Source organism: Podarcis vaucheri (genome assembly GCF_965113315.1).
Source record: "Podarcis vaucheri genome assembly, chromosome: 14".
NCBI classification, from domain to species: domain Eukaryota; kingdom Metazoa; phylum Chordata; class Lepidosauria; order Squamata; family Lacertidae; genus Podarcis; species Podarcis vaucheri.
In genome coordinates, this window is record NC_138752.1 from 36774644 (window position 1) to 36792642 (window position 17999).

Genomic DNA, 17999 nt, shown 5'->3' on the forward strand with positions numbered 1-17999 from the left:
GAATGAATCAGCATGTAAATTGCGGACATACAATGACTTTCTTGTTCTCCTCTCTCTCCCCCCCCCCCGCCTCGTATTTTATCTGAAGCCATTTGTGATTTGTAAATTCCTTTGTTTTTACCACTTTCAACGCCAGTTGCCTTGTGAGGGCTCTAAAAGGCAGGCTAGAAAAATATTAAACAAACAAGCAAATGAATATAGTGTTACACAGGCACCCCCAACCTTCGGCCCTCCAGATGTTTTGGACTACAATTCCCATCATCCCTGACCACTGGTCCTGTTAGCTAGGGATCATGGGAGTTGTAGGCCAAAACATCTGGAGGGCCACAGGTTGGGGGGGTGCCTGGTGTTACAGACCTGGGGGGCTGGTTTGGATGATGTATTCAGGTCCCCTCCAAGCTTGTGTATCTGTAAGATGAGAGTCCCTAGTATAAGGAACTGCTGAAGCGATCAAACTAGTCCCTTTGCGAAATTAATGGCTCTAGCCAAGCTAGTTAAGGACTCTTTTTAGATGTCTAAAGAGTTGGTCCAGTGTGCATGTGTTGCCATAGGAACAACTAGATAGTGATGCCTCTAGAAGGAAGTTGTAGGCTTCTCTTTCTCACCTCTCTGGACACCACTTTATCCTAGGGAGTAGGAGAACACTAGGTCCGGTAATCACATTTGGAGCTGGGAAGACACAGAGACTTGACTAACTCTGTGTGCTGAAGCCAAAATGATGATTTGAGGGTGGGAGGGTGCTGCTCCCTAGAAACCTAACAGAGCAGCAAGAACCTGTTGTGTGTGTGTGGGGGGTAACACAGTGAGCTCTTCCCTCTTACATTCAGCTTGTATATCTATGTAAATAAAGCCATGCATCTCAAAGACACCGTGGTCTCCAGTGACCTCCATTCCAAGAAAACCAGACGTAGCATAAGCACTGGCATCCCTGAAGCCTCTCACTGCTTGGAAAGTGGGGCGCACGAACCAATATCAATCCCCCCCCAGACCTGAGACATGTGACAAAGGATATACTTTATTATTGAAACTGTGGGTGCCTTATACTCATACTTTCTTCTTTCGGGGGTTTGGCTTTGCCTTGTTCCCCCAAGACTGAGCAGGATCCAAGCAGATGTCCAGGTGGCCCTTGGCTAGGGATCCTGGATTTCAATCTGGTAGCTGCTATCAGAAGTCAGAGAGTCAAAGAGGACACAGAGAAGCTCCTCAGCCTGGGAAGGAAAGCAAACCAACACTCAGCCATGAAGTCACCATACATGCATGTCTGCAGTTCAGAAAAGGCAGCCCAAGATGCAATGCTCACTTATGCAGTCTAGGGCCCTTCTCTGTATGGTCTCCTTGAGGAAGGTGCAAAGGGCAGCAACAAGGAATGACACTTCTCCATGGTGACTCCCCATTTGTGGAATGATCTCCCCAAGGAGACATACCTGGAATATTTCCCTGTCTCTTTTTAGGTACCAGGAAAAACATTTTTATCCACCCAAACCTTTGGATCTTAATTTTCTGCATATTTTGTATCGGGGTGGGGTTGAGATGCTCTTTTATGCATGCTATTGTGAGCATTAAGTTGTTTTTAACTCTGTTTTTAATTAAATCATATAAAAAAATCTTTATGTACCACTATTCATAAAACAGGGATGCGGGTAGTGCTGTGGGTTAAGCCACAGAGCCTAGGACTTGCCCATCAGAAGGTCGGCAGTTCGAATCCCCGTGATGGGGTGAGCTCCCGTTGCTCGGTCCCTGCTCCTGCCAACCTAGCAGTTCAAAAGCATGTCAAAGTGCAAGATAAATAGGTACCGCTCCGGAGGGAAGGTAAACGGCGTTTCTGTGTGCTGCTCTGGTTCGCCAGAAGCAGCTTAGTCATGCTGGCCACATGACCTGGAAGCTGTACGCCGGCTCCCTCGGCCAATAAAGCGAGATGAGCGCCACAACCCCAGAGTCAGTCACGACTGGACCTAATGGTCAGGGGTCCCTTTACCTTTACCTTTTCATAAAAAATAAATCAGAGTGGTTTACAACAGTTGAACATAAGCTTGTTTTTGTAAGTCACTCCTGAGTTCCTTCTGTTGTTGCTGGAAAAAGTGAATAATAATAATAATTCACTTTATGTGTGACACAAACAGAAAACTGCAGCTCAAGACTGGAGCAGGTGAAGCTCTCTGCTAGATGCACACACCTTTGAAAACAAGGGTTTGCTTTCTCATCAAGTGTGAAGCTGACATGTAGCCTGAACTGCCTAATAAATTGAGGGTTTAGAAAAGAAGAGATTAGCAATCGGAATATTCAGGTCTGGGTGCAATTGTGAGTTAGGCATCTGCCCAACCCCCAAAATAAAATAAAAAAACCTGTTCTGAGATTCTAGAAAATGCTTCATGTTGATTGGCCAGCCAAGGCTGCATATAAAGATGCACATGTACAGTTACCAAGAAACTGCATGGGCTGGATATCCAGAATTGATGGGGACAGCGTGAGATTGTATCCAAGGGAAAGCTTATGTAAGTGTGGGGGTCACTGCAGGACTTCTAACTGGCTGGGATCCTTCCAGGTGGAACCATCAACCTGCTGTTCTGAACAAGGGAGCCAAATGCGCTCTTCCTGGCCTCCTGTCACATTTCAGGTTATTTCCCTTTTTAGAACAGTCCTGTTATGGTGAGGACTGCCCTCATCTGTTTCTTTGTTCCTCTCAGAGTATTGGGGCAGCTTAATGACACAATGGCTCCCTTTCCAGGCCGTACATTTGAACCAGCCCTCCCAAAGAACCTGGGAACTGCAATTTGTTATGGGAATAGGACTTTTGGTGAGGGGTAAACTGCAATTCCCAGGGGGAAATCCTCTGCTTTAGATACAGGGTGTGTATGCAGCCTGAAGCTGCCTCCCGGCTGGGAGGTGCAAGCTGATTTACAACCAGCTGACCACTGGAAGCAACCGGCGAGTCAGGCTGTGGTCCACTGAAAGCAAAATGTGCAGCACTCTTAAAAAATATGAAAAGCTTCCTGGGATTGATCTCCATCCTCTGCAGAGCACTGCAGCTGTGCACCCAGGAGCCATTTCTATCTACAAGGATTTAAGATCTCAAATCCTGCTATTTAACCCTGTTGATATGCCTAATATATTGCACTAAGCCCCGACTCAAGGGTCTTGGCTGGCATTTCACAAATTCATTCTGATGCGGCCGGAAGATGATCCAGTGGGCTTTCTTTCTAGGGGCAATATTTGGAGGCAGGTTTTTCTGCCAGTTCGTTCCCAGGGAAAGTGTGCTGTGATTTAAGGAGATGCAGCCATTTACGGGGAAGCAGGTAGGATGGGAAGAGGGACAGACTTTGGTCCTTTTAATGGCCAAACAATGTGCATGTACAAGTTCCTACGTATATAGATATAATGGGGGAGTGATGAGGGATGCTAAAGGACACAGCTGGAGCCATCCTCACATTATCCTCTGCTAATATCCTCTGCTAATATCTGCTTTGGCTAATATCTGCCCCAGCAGTGAGCATAGGAGCATTTCAGGCTGTGCATTGTGTGTGGTCACAGCTACACCATATATTTAAAGCACACTGATTCCCCCAAAGGCAGCTCGGAACTGTAGCTCATCCCCATCAGAGCTACAATTCCCAGCACCCTTAGCAAACCACGGTTCCCAAGATTCTTTGGAGGAAGCTATCTGCTTTAAATATGTAATGTGGGTGTGGCTTCAGTGACTGTCTGAGCAGTTCTATGTTTAAGCCTTCTCAGAATGCTGGTATGGGGTAAATAGCTAGTAGCAATTCTAACAATGGTAGCGATTGTAGGGTTGCCAACCTTTTTCTTTTTCTTAAAAAAAACAACCCTACTCCTCTGCCCTTAAAAGCAGACTGGTACATGGAGATTTAGTAAGTGAGGCTTTTCTTTGCAGGGAGATGAGCAAAGGGAAAAGCCTCAGAGTGCATAATTTCTGTGCACTAAGCTGCAGTCTAAGACACAGGAGCCAGAAAAGTAAAAAGACATTGGCAACCCCATTTGAAGTAGTAGTAGTATTAGCAGCAGTAGCTGTTATGGAACCAGGGTATGTGTCCGTCTGTCTGGATGATACCTATGAGTCCCTTCCAAACCCATCTGCTGAACCAGTCAGACCAGTTTCTTTGTAAGATAATGGCCTGAGCTGGCCAGTTAAGTACAGTGGTACCTCAGGTTAAGAAGTTAATTCATTCTGGAGGTCCATTCTTAACCTGAAACTGTTCTTAACCTGAAGAACCGCTTTAGCTAATGGGGCCTCCCACTGCTGCCACACCACCGCAGTGCGATATCTGTTCTCATCCTGAAGCAAAGTTCTTAACCCAAGGTAATATTTCTGGGTTAGCGGAGTCTGTAACCTGAAGCATCTGTAACCCAAGGTACCACTGTACTTCCATTTACATATCCAAAGAGGTTTCCCTGTTGCCGTAGAGACAAAAGGGTAGTCCTTTCCCCACCTCATCTGGCTGGATGCCACATCAACCTAGAAGGGAGAACAAGAAGCCAAGGGTGTGTGTGTGTGTGTGTGTGTGTGTGAGAGAGAGAGAGAGAGAGAGAGAGAGAGAGTGTGTGTGTGTGTTTTGGCTGATGTTGGAGGTTGCAGACACAGAGGCTTGTTTTGCTCTGCGCTGGACTCAAAGCTGCAGCTACAGGATCTCCCTGGGAATCTCTTGGCGAGGCAAGATCCCCGCCCCTATCTTATGCACATGTTGCCTATATGTCTAAATAAAACCCTGTATCCTAGGGACACCACAGTCTCCATTGACCTTCATTCCAAGGAAACTGAGCCCTGGGGAGGCACAGGCATCGCTGGAGTCTCTCGCTGCTCAGAGATTGGGGTGCAGGTAATGGTAACAGGAAGGGGAGAAAAAGGAGTGGGGTGTCAAATCAGGGGCATAGATAAGCAAGAGGAGAGTTGCACTTGCCTGTTTTTCAGTCTTTGGATACAGAAGTTGTTTCATGCACTCTGACACAGCTTGTTTCTGACAGTGATCACTGGGAGGCGGGGGGAGGGGGCATTGAGGAGAGAAAAAAGACCAAGGGGGGGGGGAGAGAAACTGTTAACACATTGCAGCAGAATCTGTCAACGCCTAGAAACTGCCTAGTTCTGGGGAGGGGGCTTTATGGGTCGGCCTGCCTGTGTCTGCTGCTGAACCGCGTAAGCCCTTTAAATCCAGGGTTCAACAAAGCTTTGCCTAAATGGATTTGAGAATTTAAAAATATAATCCTTCAATATACACAGTAATGACCTGTTATGTAAGACGCTCTCTAGAAATGTAGGAGAGGAGGGGGCGGGGGGGGAGAGGTGCTTGTGGGCATTTAATAGCTCTGGAAACCCCAGCCTCGAAACAGAGGTTGCAGCCACCAGGATGAAGCTAAGCAGGTCTGAGCCTGGTCATCGTCTGGATGGGAGACCCTTTGCGTATCCCATTTATGGCAGCTGAAACTCCATGGGGTAAAAGGCAAAACAGGTATAGCCACTGCTATTCCTACTCAGAGTAGACCCATTGAAACTGATGGACGTGGCTAACTTAGGTTCATTCAATTGAGTGGATCAACTCTGAGTAAAACTTAATTTAATAAAACCCACAGGCAGGATAGAAGTGAAATAATAACTGAATCGCAGCCATTTTATTTTTTATTTTTTATAAAATTTTTATTGGGTTTTCACATTTTTTATAGACAAACAAACAGAAAAACAAACAGACAAAAAAGACACAAAAACAAAAAGAATATAAAGTTTCAGAAAAAACACTTATTTTCATAACCCTGGTCTCTGACTTCCCCCCACCCCCTCCCTTGCATCCCTATTCCCAAAGTTATATCAGCAAATTGTCGTTTCTCAACCTCCTAACCTTCTCAATAATAGCCCTTTTAAAAATAAAAACAGTTGTTCTAAGTTGGACCTCAGTTCCCTTCCCTCGATTTCCCATTTTGTCTTTAATATCGGTCCTATTGATTAATTTCCATTGTCCTGAGTGTTGTTAAAATTACATCTTTCCCTCCCTCCCATCCCCGGTTTGCGTCCCTTCCCAATACAAGTCCACAATGTCAGTTCTTAGCCTGGGTCCCACACGTCCGAGGCTCTCAAGTCTATCACAGTCCCTCTCCGCCGGTCTTGTTGGTAATCCTTTGTGTCAGACATCAAATCTCGAAAGAGGTCTATCACAATCCATCCATAGTCTCTTAAGTAGAACTGCTGAAGAATTTCCACAAGGCATAGATCTTTCAAATCATAGTCAGAGTCAAAGTCAATGTGGAGGCCCCAATTATATTTCTTTATTTTAAATTCTTGCATTCCATAAGCTTCCAGGGCCTCCACTTACATCTTTTGCCTCTTTCGTAGGTTTGTAGTAGATTCAATCCAATAGTCTCCTTGCTTGTATTCCACAGATGTCAGATTCTGGTCAACATTTAACTTTACTTTCTCTTTCTCTTGTTTTGTCTCCTTTTCTTTGATTATCATTTCAAGTTCAGCTGTGGGTTCTTTCTCCTTCCAATCCTCCTTACAATCAGCAGGACTACTTGTTTCAGTAGTCAAGGTCATCATATGTTTACTCATTTCCGAAGTATGCTCTTGTAAGGTTCCCACCAGTTGAAACATCCTTTCGATTTGCTCCAGTATCTTTCCATCCACAGCCATTGTAGTTCCACAGAGTTCCCCCTAGGGGGAATCTGATTACTTAACGTTGTTTTCTCCAACAATCCTCTTTCTTATTTTTATTACTTTGTTTCCAACAATTTAAGTTCAATTGTAACACCTTTTATTCCAGAGGGGTCTTATGTAGCAATTTTTTCCTGTAGACTGTCTATTTGACAGCTTTGACAGCTGTCAAATTCTGTGCTTACAGGCTTCCAAATAGGATGCTCCCGGGCCCGGGGGGGAGGGTTGTTTACAGCAAAAAGAAGAAACCTCCAAAACTTCACTCTCCTGCACAAAATTACTTTTTTTTTGCCCAATCTTGGGAGTTACAGTCCTTTTAAACTCACCCTTTGCAGGGTAAACTCTCCAGCTTAGTTCGTACGTCGTTGCTTTAGTTTGTCTGCAAGGGGGGGGTGCGGACTTCCTTTTAGCACACCCCCCGATCGTCTCAAATTCAAATAGGAAAATCTTAAAGTCCGATTCCAATTTACTCACGGGTTGTTCTTTTCGGCCGAATTTCAAGGAAGGAAGTCAGCGCTCTCCGGTCATGGCTCGCGGCTTCGCTCAGCGGGGGTAGCGATGGACTCTCAGTGCCACGCCGCCCCCCGTATCCCCTCCGCAGCCTTTAAAAAGGCTCTTTGCGAATCAGGGGGGGGCGCTTAAGGCACCCACCGAGTCTTCAGTCCGCAGGCTTCCGCGCCTGCGGTTTTAAGGGTCCCCGTGTCGCCGGCACGGCAAAGACCCGTCCCCCGCTGAGCCGATTCCCTCCGGAGCTCGGAGGGAATCCGCCATTCCCAGATCGCGCCAACCCCGGAAGTCGAATCGCAGCCATTTTAAGCATCATAGATTTTATTTTCTTTAGACTGGCAGACTTTCAAAGACCCTCACAGCTCTGGTTTTCAGTATCCATCTCCTGACCATAATCTGAATGATGCTTATAGGTAGGGAAGTAATTGTTCTAGCCTATGCAGCATTTCTGTTATTTAAGATCGATTTGCCCATTAACCCCTAATCCCAAAGAAAATACAAGAGTTAAGAGTTAATCTATGCAACCTGCAAAGGGTGGGAGACAGACTGCTGTTAAGGAGCAAACTAACACCCTGATGACAGTGTATAGCTGTTGAACTACAACTCCCAGCATGCCTGACTATTGGCCATCGTGGCTGTGGCTGATGGAATCTGGAGTTCAGCAACTTCTGAGAGACAGTGTGGTGGAGAGGTTAGAGTCTTGGACTACCTGGGAAACCAGAGTTCAAATCCCCACTCAGCCAGGAAGCTCACTAGGCTTGGACCAGTCACTTGTTTTCAAATGAACCAACCTCACAAGATTGTTGTGAGGAAAGAACGGGGGGAAGAAGAACTATGTCCAGCACTTTGAGCTCCTTGGATGGGATATAAATGTACTGTAAAAAAATCCCCACAGATTACATTCCCCAGGTGTGTCTAGGGATATTTGAGGAATTAGATTCCTGTGAATTCCAATTGGAACCAACCTGATTTGCACCTCCTGGGCTAATGTGCCAACCTGAATGTAACAATCCACCCAATACCACACTTCTTCGAATTCTGTGATACAGTTCTCTGCTCAACAGATATACAAACATATGTTTAAAAATGAGTATTTTAGGGAAACTGATATTTAGAAATATCTACTATATTGAACGGACGCGGGTGGCGCTGTGGGTTAAAGCCTCAGCGCCTAGGGCTTGCCGATCGAAAGGTCGGCAGTTCGAATCCCCGCGGCGGGGTGCGCTCCCGCTGCTCGGTCCCAGCGCCTGCCAACCTAGCAGTTCGAAAGCACCCCTGGGTGCAAGTAGATAAATAGGTACCGCTTACCAGCGGGAAGGTAAACGGCGTTCTGTGTGCTGCGCTGGCTCGCCAGATGCAGCTTTGTCACGCTGGCCACGTGACCCGGAAGTGTCTCCGGACAGCGCTGGCCCCCGGCCTATAGATGTGAGATGGGCGCACAAACCCCAGAGTCTGTCAAGACTGGCCCGTTCGGGCAGGGGTACCTTTACCTTTACCTTACTATATTGAACAATGTGGATTTAAATTTTAAAAATTGTGTGAATTTAGGGCTTCAGCCAACATTAATCCTATATAGAGTAGATCCATTGAAATTAAGGGACATGGCTCTCTTAGGGTCAACAATTTCAATGGGTCCACTCTGAGTAAAACTCAGTTGGCTACAGCATAATCGTTGGTTTACAGGTTAATACAGGATAGAAATAGGCTTATAGATGAGCGTTTACAAACGGATGTGGCTTGTCCAGTCTGCATTATGTCCATGGTCTGCACTGTGTATCATTCCATGTAACTTAAGTTGGGACAAATGGCCTCCACTGTCCCTCCCCCCAGTGATGGTCCTACTATTCTCTCCCCCCACACCCTTACCAGAGCCTTTTTTTAAAATATCAAAAGGCCGATACTGCACCATACCCACTGATGAACACCCACACACAGTTACCAACATGTAGGAGTACATAGCAGTTTGTGTGCACATTAAACACACACTTTACCCAGGCAATGCATTTTTGTACACGGTGCTTGCCTAGAGTACTGCCTTGCAAATGGTCCATAAGATTTATATGCAGCTTGATTGTAATGGAACCTCAAGGCTGTTTACAAAAAGAACAAAACAATAGAATTAATAAAAACCAACTGAAAGGAACTACTGCATTTTCCCGTGTATAAGACGTCCCATATTTTTAGTGACTCCAAATTAAGAAAACACCCCTCAGCACTACCTGTGTATAAGATGAGCCCCAATTTTAAACCTAATTTTTTGGTAAAAAAAACAAAACCCTAGTCTTATACACGGAAAAATATGGTATTTAAAAACATTTTTTAAAAAATTTAAATCAACAATAAGCTGAAAGCTAGATTAAAACACACATCAACGTTCTACCTGCCTGGATAGGCTTGCCTAAAGAAAAATGTTTTCAGCTGAAAAAGAATACAGTGAAGGCACCTGCCTGATGTCAAGAGGCAGGGAGTTCCAACGTGCAGGTGATGCCATGCTAAAATATCAATTTCTTACAAATGCACCTGTAGCAATGCCAGTTCCGCAGATTGGAGTGGTTGAGTGGGCATATATGGGGGAAGTGGACAAGTTTGCCTTCAAATATGAACTGAGTCAGATTTCTCCCACGTCTCCATGGATGTCTCTGTGTGTCTGCTGTCAAAGACTACTTACATCCCAAGAGACAAAGGTGCATTCAACTGTTTTTGCTCCTCAATGTCTCCTCATCAAACCATAAGTTAAGGGGGTGTCAGAGGCCTCTCTCCTGGGCCCAGTACTCTTTGCCATCAGTGACTTAGATCAGCCAACCTTCTGAACTCTTCCCATCAATCCCAGCCAAAACTGCCAATGATCACAGGTGCTGGAGTCCCAAAACTCTGAAAAAGCACTCACATCGGCTCTCCCTGAGTTGGGTGAAGGGGATTTGCAGATGACAACACACACACACACACACACACACACACACACACACACACACACAGAGGGATGAGTGTTTGGAGAGGTCTTTTATTGCTTTTGTAAGCTCTCCAGAGATCTTTGCTGTTGGGCAGCATGTAAATATTGTTAATGAATACATAAACAACCACAACATGAAAAGCAGAGTCAATTTGGGAGGCTCGCAAATTAATTATAAACAGTGTGCGTTTGTGTCCACAAGCAGCGCTTGAGGAAGGATCCTGGTTCCTGTCAAAAGTCTGCATGTGTTAAATGACTCTGACTGGTCCAGGACAAAGAGGTGTCTATCTGCACATCCCTGCCAAACCAATCTCACAAATAAAGTCCAGAAAAGCTTATTAGCCCCACGGGGTTGGAGGGACAACAACCCAGTAACCTGCCTGTCTCTCCATACACTGTTGTGTTAGTGAATATTAGCCTGTTACAGAGAGTTAGCTATATTTATTCTCTCTCTCTTCCTTTTTAGCAAAAGCAACAGAGTCTCTTTTAACATGCTATATCCTGGCAGGATAGAATGACTAACTGCCCCAATAGCATCGTGAGCACAAATCAACATGAATGCACAATAAAAAAAACCATGTAGAGAGACCCTAAATTTCTGTGCATCAGCAGGAAGGGGCCCAACTCTCTTTCATAACGTAGCTAGACTGAAGGACTAAGGCAAGGGAGACCCAGGTTCAAATCTCTGAACCACAGAGCTCCTTGGGTTAGTCACTGTCTATCAGCCAGTATCACCTCACAGGGGATAAAATGGAGGGGAGAGGGAGAGTCTTGAGCTCCTTTGGAGGAAAGACAGGATATAAATGAAGTTAATGCAGAGCTCCTCCTCAGCTACTATTAGCCCCTGCTAATATTGTGACTATATTTGTTCCCAATGGGGAGAATACCAGCTTCACGGGGGATGTAGGTCAGGAAAAATGTACATGAGAAAACTGAACACCCTCTCTCCTGCTGTCAGTACCTTTGCTTTGATCAAATTCACAACACACGCACACACGCACCGATTTGATTTTGAGTAGACAAAAAGAAATCCAGCAGATCTGATCGATCACAGATCTCCTGCAGCACATCTCTTCTTGCACACTGCAGCCTGCCTTTTGATGTAGACTTGGGTTGTTCTCTCTCTCCCCCCCCCCCAGCAAACGCTGAATGTGGTGATTTTCTCCAGGGAAGCTTATTGATTCAGCCGGCTGATTCTCAAAGAGAGACTTCCCTTTCGCTGAGCTCCCTGTAGCTATGCGACCAGCGCGGGAAGCCTCCTATCGCGCTTCTTTCTCCATCACTCTTTCTCTGACCTTGAGAAGAGCTTTCCCTTAGCCACTGGGCTCTGCCTCCTCTCTCAATGTACAGCCTCCAAAACCAAGAGCCTTTGGATAGCGTGGACACACCAAGTGGCCCAATAAATAATGGGGTGTGTGCCTTCCTTGGCATTGCAGTTGAAAAGATGGGGGGGAGGGAGAGGGAGGGAGAGGGAGGGAGAGGAGAGACAACAGCTTAAGATAAATCTGCATAGTCCTGCATTTCAGGGGGTTTGACTAGGTGATCCTCAGGGTCCCTTCCAACTCCGCAATTCTACGATTCTATGAATAAGAGAAGTGGCATGGAAAGGGCAAGTCATGTTCTCTGCGCTTAGGGAGGACTGGCTTAGGGAGGACTGTGTCAAAGGTGATGGTGGGGTGGACCCTCCAAGTTCCCATCAGAAAACATAGCCGTGAGGTTGCCTGTGCTTCACCTGAGAGTCTGTTAGGCCTGGAGTGGTGGGTGGAGGATGTTTTTCAGCTTGGGGACCACATTCCCATCTGGCCAACTGAAATATACTCAGAGTCGAGGGTCAATTTCATGCTCTTTATTCAGCTCATAGTGGTGAGGAGGAATCAAGTTCCCCCAGAATGTCTGCTTTATATACATTATTACACAATGGACCCCACGTGATTGGCTAATTCCGGGATTCACCTGTAGGCCAATCAAGTTGCGGATTCACTTCCACCTGGAGATGGGTGGGATGGCTCCTGTGGACCAATCAGACTGCTGCATTCTGGACCCTATTGTTCTAGGACCAATCAGACTGCTGCATTCTGAATCCTATTGTTCTAGGACCAATCAGACTGCTGCCTTTTGGATCCTATTCAACTCAGTACATAACACCAACCTTCTGGGGACCACATGCCAAGAGGATGCAAAGAAGGACTGGGGAGGAGCATCACAGCCCCTCTTTGCAGCCCACCCCTTCTTCCCAGGCTTCTCCCCTCACCAGCCCTGCTCCACACCCTCCTGAGTGACTGGAATGTGCCCTTGAATTGTGATCATGCTGCTCGCTTGCCTGGATGGCAAGTGGTGTGTGCAGAAACCTCTGGGTTTTTCATGGCTGGGATGCAGCCAATTGTTATAGGTTTTGGGTACCAGAATTTGTGTTGTGGGTGCAAGGCACCTGTACTTCCTAGATTTAGAAATTGTTAGGATTTAGCCAATACTTGGAGTATTAAGAGAATGTGCCAGACACTGAATTTAGCAGTGTAAAAATACAGGCTAAATTTGGTGTGTGTGTCCCCCACCAGAGAATCGCCTGGAGATAGGCCATTAAGAATTGAAGACAGAGTCATGACCCATCAAGATTGGTCATCAGCAAAGCAAAGGCTGTGCCAGCCACAAATGGGGGGCCGTTAGTAAGACAAAAAGATGGGGTAGGTGCAGAGCTCGAGGTGAGCTGTTTGTTTTATGCTGCAGAATGGGTCAAACAAGATGTTTGGGGGCCCTTGGAATTTGAGCATAGGCGCCGACTCCATGGGGCTTGAGGGGGCCCGAGCCCCCTCAAAAATTTCGGGCGCCCCTCCAGCAGAGCGTCGCGCTGGCTCTGCCTGTAGACGCTTGGCGCGTCCGCGGCTTTTATAGGGCGCCCGGCGCGCACCAGCTCGATAACGGGCACTGGCGCGGCGGGGGGCGCCGGGCCGGGGGCGGGGGGCGGCCGGCCTGTCTCCTTGGCAACCCCATTGAGCAGCGCCGGCTCCCCCGGGAGGGCCACCCCCCCGCGCCGCCGATCGCCAACACCGCCGACGCTGTGGCTGCCCGAGCCCGAGCCAAAGCCCGAGCCAAAGCCCGAGCCGGAGCCCGAGCCCGAGCCGGAGCCCGAGCCCGTCAGTCAGTCAGTCAGGAAGGAAGGAAGGAGAGAGAAATGGGGAGGGAGACGAGGGAGGAAAATTGCGCGCAGGGTGAAGAAAGGAGAAGGGCGAACGAGACAGCTTCCAACCCAAAAAAGGGCTGGAAGACTCGGAGGATGCCTATGGCGACGTCGCCCACTTGTCATTGGCAGCGCAGCGGGCGCCCAGAGGGGCTGGGCACCGGCGCAGGGCCGCTCCGCAGCCGCGGAGGACAGCTGCGCGGCTAGCAAGGTGCACCGCGTAGAGCGCAGCCCTTGTGTGGCCCGGTGGCCACGCAAGCTCGGGCGGGGACCCCCATGCGAATCTAAGACGGGAGAAGAGGGCAGAGCAAAGGGGGTCCCTTCCCCAACCTCCGGCTCTGAGACTTCCCTGCACCCCAGAAAAGCGAAAGGATTCTCTCTCTCTTTTTTTTTTAATAAATATTTTATTAAGTTTTCAAATACAAAGTTAGAAACATACACTGAAGAAAAAAGTAAAAGAACAAGAAAAAGAAAAAAAGAAAAAGAAGAAAAGAAAACCAACCATTCAACACATTTTTTATATAACTAACTGGACTTCCTCGCATCTCCCTTACCCTGCATTCTTTATAATAAAGATATCAGCAAATTATTACCTTGTTTCGTACCTTATTTTGTACTTTTCAAATACTATACCTCTAAATTTAACATACTTTTCATCAGTTACTTATATCTTAAATTAAACATAGTATTACCTTAGATTTTGACCTTTTCTTACTTAAAATATAATTTCCTGTTTCCCAAATCTAATTGCTGAAGCTATAGTTTCCGAATCGTGTAAGTTTTTAACATTCATACAACTTATATTGTTTTTGTAAATAGTCCTTAATTTTTTTCCAGTCCTCTTCCATTGTTTCTTCTCCCAAATCTCGGATTCTGCCAGTCATTTCAGCCAGTTCCATGTAGTCCATCAATTGCGTCTGCCACTCTTCCAGTGTGGGCAAATCTTGTGTCTTCCAATATTTTGCGATAAGTATTCTTGCTGCTGTAGTTGCATACATAAAGAAAGTTCTATCCTTCTTTAACCCTTTCTGGCCAACAATGCCCAAGAGGAAGGCCTCTGGTTTCTTGGGAAAGGTATACTTAAATACATTTTTTAACTCATTATAGATCATTTCCCAGAAGGCCTTCACTTTTGGACAAGTCCACCGGAGGTGAAAGAATGTCCCTTCAGCCTCCTTACATTTCCAACATTTATTATCAGACAGGTGATATATTTTTGCAAGCTTGACTGGGGTCATGTACCACCTATAAATCATTTTCATAATATTTTCCTTCAAGGCATTACATGCCGTGAATTTCATTCTGGTGGTCCATAACCTTTCCCAGTCCTCAAACATGATGTTATACCCAATATCCTGAGCCCATTTTATCATGGCTGATTTGACTGTCTCATCCTGAGTGATTTTCTCTTCAACCTGCCCTCCATCCTCTTGCGGAAAACTCTTTGCCTGCCCTGCCCGTATCTCGTTTTTGCTTTTTAATTCCACACACGCACCCTTCGGACTTCATGGCAATCGGGCGCGTGGGTGCGTTTCCTAAGAGAGTGAGGACCCCCGCCTCCTCCCCACCTGCTCCCTCGCCAGCCAGCCAGCCAGCCAGCCAGCCAGCCGCGTGCCCTAGCCGGAGAGCCCCGGCCTTCCCCGTCGCACAATCGGCTGGATCTCCCTTCAGCAGGCCGGGCTCACAACTCGGCCCAGGGACCCCCCAGCAGCGGATCTCCGGCCCAGCTGAAGAATCCGGCAACAAGCCCCCTCCTCCCCAATCGCTCCGGCTCCGCCGAAATACGCTCCAAAACCCCCCAGATAGGCCGCCAGCCGCCAAGTCTCGTGTCGCCCTGAGCGAGGGTCTCTCCCCAACACCGCCACCTCGAACTGCGTTCTCCCGGCTACCCGAGCGAAGCAGCAGCAGGACCCCGGTATGGGCCCCCCCCATATTTTTTATAAGTCGGCGCCCCTGAATTTGAGGATGCTGAAATGGAAGGAACAGGCCCTTCTTGGGATGTGAAGACTCTGCACTCTCTCCATGTAAGCTAAGGTTGTATCTATGTATAAATAAACCATATATCATAAAGACACCACAGTCTCTGCTGAGCCTCCCTGTCCAAAAGGAAACACAGACCCTGGTGAGCATGCCTGGAATCGCACACCATTTGGAGACTGGGGTGGCATGTGAGGCAATGTGGTCCTCAGGCTGAAAAGTGTTTCCCACCTCTGCTTTAGTGGCAAGGAGGAAGTGGGAGGGAGAGAGGAATGGATTTAGGGCTTCTTCTTCCTTGGGGGCTCTCAGAGCCTGGCAAGGAAGACACCAGGCAGCCCAGGGTCGCATGAAGGGGTTGAAGACTATTTCTGCAGCAGGGTCCCTGCAGAGTCCCTGTCTCTAGCATCCTAAGAGTCACTCAGTTAGTACAACCTTTTAGCCACTCCATGCTCCAAAGCCTAAGCATTTAAGGACACTGAAAACACAAGGAGAACGGTGTGTATGTTCTGTTGCGTACAATGGGACCTCAGGTAAAACACAACTCAAGCAGTCCAAATAATTTGCCCACATATATGCACAGAAAAAAATAGGTCTAGCCAAAAGGAAACACATGGAGATCTGCATTAATCATTGCAATGCATCCCTAATTACTATTATTGTATAACTGTATAATTATAAGATTATTGCATAATCTTACAAGGGGCGTGGCTGTCAGGGAGTGTGGCTGAAACTGTCATGAAGCGCCCTGCACTTCTGAATTTGCCGCAGGGTCAGGGAGATGGGCAGAATAGGCTCCTGGAGGGGGACGCTCAGCCAAAGAAAATGAAGCAGGGATACTAGTTGGGAGTAGCGATGGACAGAATGGTGTTTCTCCATTACTCACTTTTCCATTATTAGGTTCAGCTTGCTATATTTCTGCAGCAATCTGCAATTTGATTACCAAGACAAAAATCCTCACAAAAATTAGCCAGCATTTCCCCCCAATGCTTGCATGTAGTTTTCCTGGTTACAATGCTTTTTTTGTAAGTTATTTCCCCTAATTATGCATCTTTATGCACACTCTCCCCTCATTTGCACATTTTGGGGTTGGAAAACTGCACCACAAAACTCAAAGAAGTGTAAATTCTAAAGGTTAGCTGTGTTTTGGTGTGCAGATATTTGGGAAAGTGCAATTGAATTTCTCTCCCTCCCTAGTGGAGACTAGCTGCTTTCACCACCTGCCTCCCAGAGTGGTGTTTGGGCACTTTGAAAATAGCCCTAGCCACGACAGGCAGGGACATCACACAAGGCACTTTTATAAGGCGCAGCTACAGAGTCTGGTTGAAAAAAACTGGCAACGCTGTTTGCCTGTGAAGTTCTGCTGGGCATTTGTCTGCTCCCTGTTGGAGTCAGCATACTGGGCCGACTAGCTGGATCTTTCCTCTGGCCTGGTAGGCCCAGAAACAAGTGATGAGGTGAGTGAGTTAACAGGACAGTGATGTTCTTGCTTACCTGCTCAGCAGGGCATCAAAGCAAACCACTGCATTGTCTCGCTGGGCTGCAATGATCAGGCAGGTGCCTTTCAGTAACTGAGAGCACTGAAAGAGAAAAGAGAATGTGAGCCGCCTTCTACAGGCATCCAGTGAAAGCACTTTGCCAGGAGTCCAATGGGCATCTGACATCACATGCTGTGCTGGGTGGCAGTAATGCAGTCTACTCCATCCAAAAGGCATCCATTATTTACACATGGTTTTCCAGTGGGCTTCCTGTTTTCTCCCCCAAACACCCAATGGTGCACCAGAGGTATGGATCGAAGGATTGGTTCATGCGGGTTCTCGGCATTTCTTATTTTTCCAATCTTCAATTCCCTTCTCTGAATTCTGCAGCAATTTGCCGCCCCTTCTCTAACCAGGAGGGGTGGAAAAGGTGCCTTTTGATGGATTGGCACTCGCCAGCCTCCATAAAAATCAAGGGGAAGCGGTGCCAGAAGACCAGCCTGCTGCATGGCGAATCTGCACTTGCCACACTTCACAATGCCAGGAAACTTGTGCCCCCTACAAGGATCTGTTTGGCAAGAAGAGAGGAGAGGAGATCACGGAAAGCTTCCCTTTGGCTCAGATACAATCGCTCCGGCTGGAAGCATGACAGCTCCTCCCCTTCGGTGGACAAGACTCCATCGTAGAAGGGAAAGAGGTCTGTCGTCTCCCACTAGTAAAAGTAAAGGGACCCCGACCATTAGGTCCAGTCGTGACCGACTCTGGGGTTGTGGCACTCATCTCGCTTTACTGGCCGAGGGAGCCGGCATACAGCTTCTGGGTCATGTGGCCAGCATGACTAAGCTGCTTCTGGTGAACCAGAGCAGCGCACGGAAACGCTGTTTACCTTCCCGCCGGAGCGGTACCTGTTTATCTACTTGCACTTTGACGTGCTTTCGAACTGCTAGGTGGGCAGGAGCAGGGACTAAGCAATGGGAGCTCACCCTGTCGTGGGGATTCAAACAGCCGACCTTCTGATTGGCAAGCCCTAGGCTCTGTGGTGTAACCCACAGCGCCACCCACGTCCCCGTCTCCCATTAGAGCTGCCCTGTTAATGCAAGACTTCCTCCTGCCTCCCCACACCTTTGGGTTTCCACCTTTGTGGCAGAGGCCCTGCTGGTGTCCCCAGGTTACAAAACCAAGTCTAATTGCTCAGTGAACGATGTAATTGCTCTCCTGCACAGATGTACCTTAAAACAGCTGCTGCTGATTAAACATTCTGCT

At 47.3% G+C, this 17999-nt stretch overlaps 1 protein-coding gene across 1 annotated transcript in view; it reads right to left on the reverse strand.

Moving 5' to 3' along the window:
• Positions 1-995: 995 nt before the first annotated feature.
• Positions 996-17999, reverse strand: part of DNAAF8 (dynein axonemal assembly factor 8) — a 96289-nt gene continuing 79285 nt past the window's right edge. The window contains 3 exon segments of the mRNA XM_082199257.1: positions 996-1208; positions 4914-4983; positions 16753-16838. Of these exon segments, the coding sequence (XP_082055383.1) occupies positions 1131-1208; positions 4914-4983; positions 16753-16838 (234 nt within the window). The 3' untranslated portion in view covers positions 996-1130.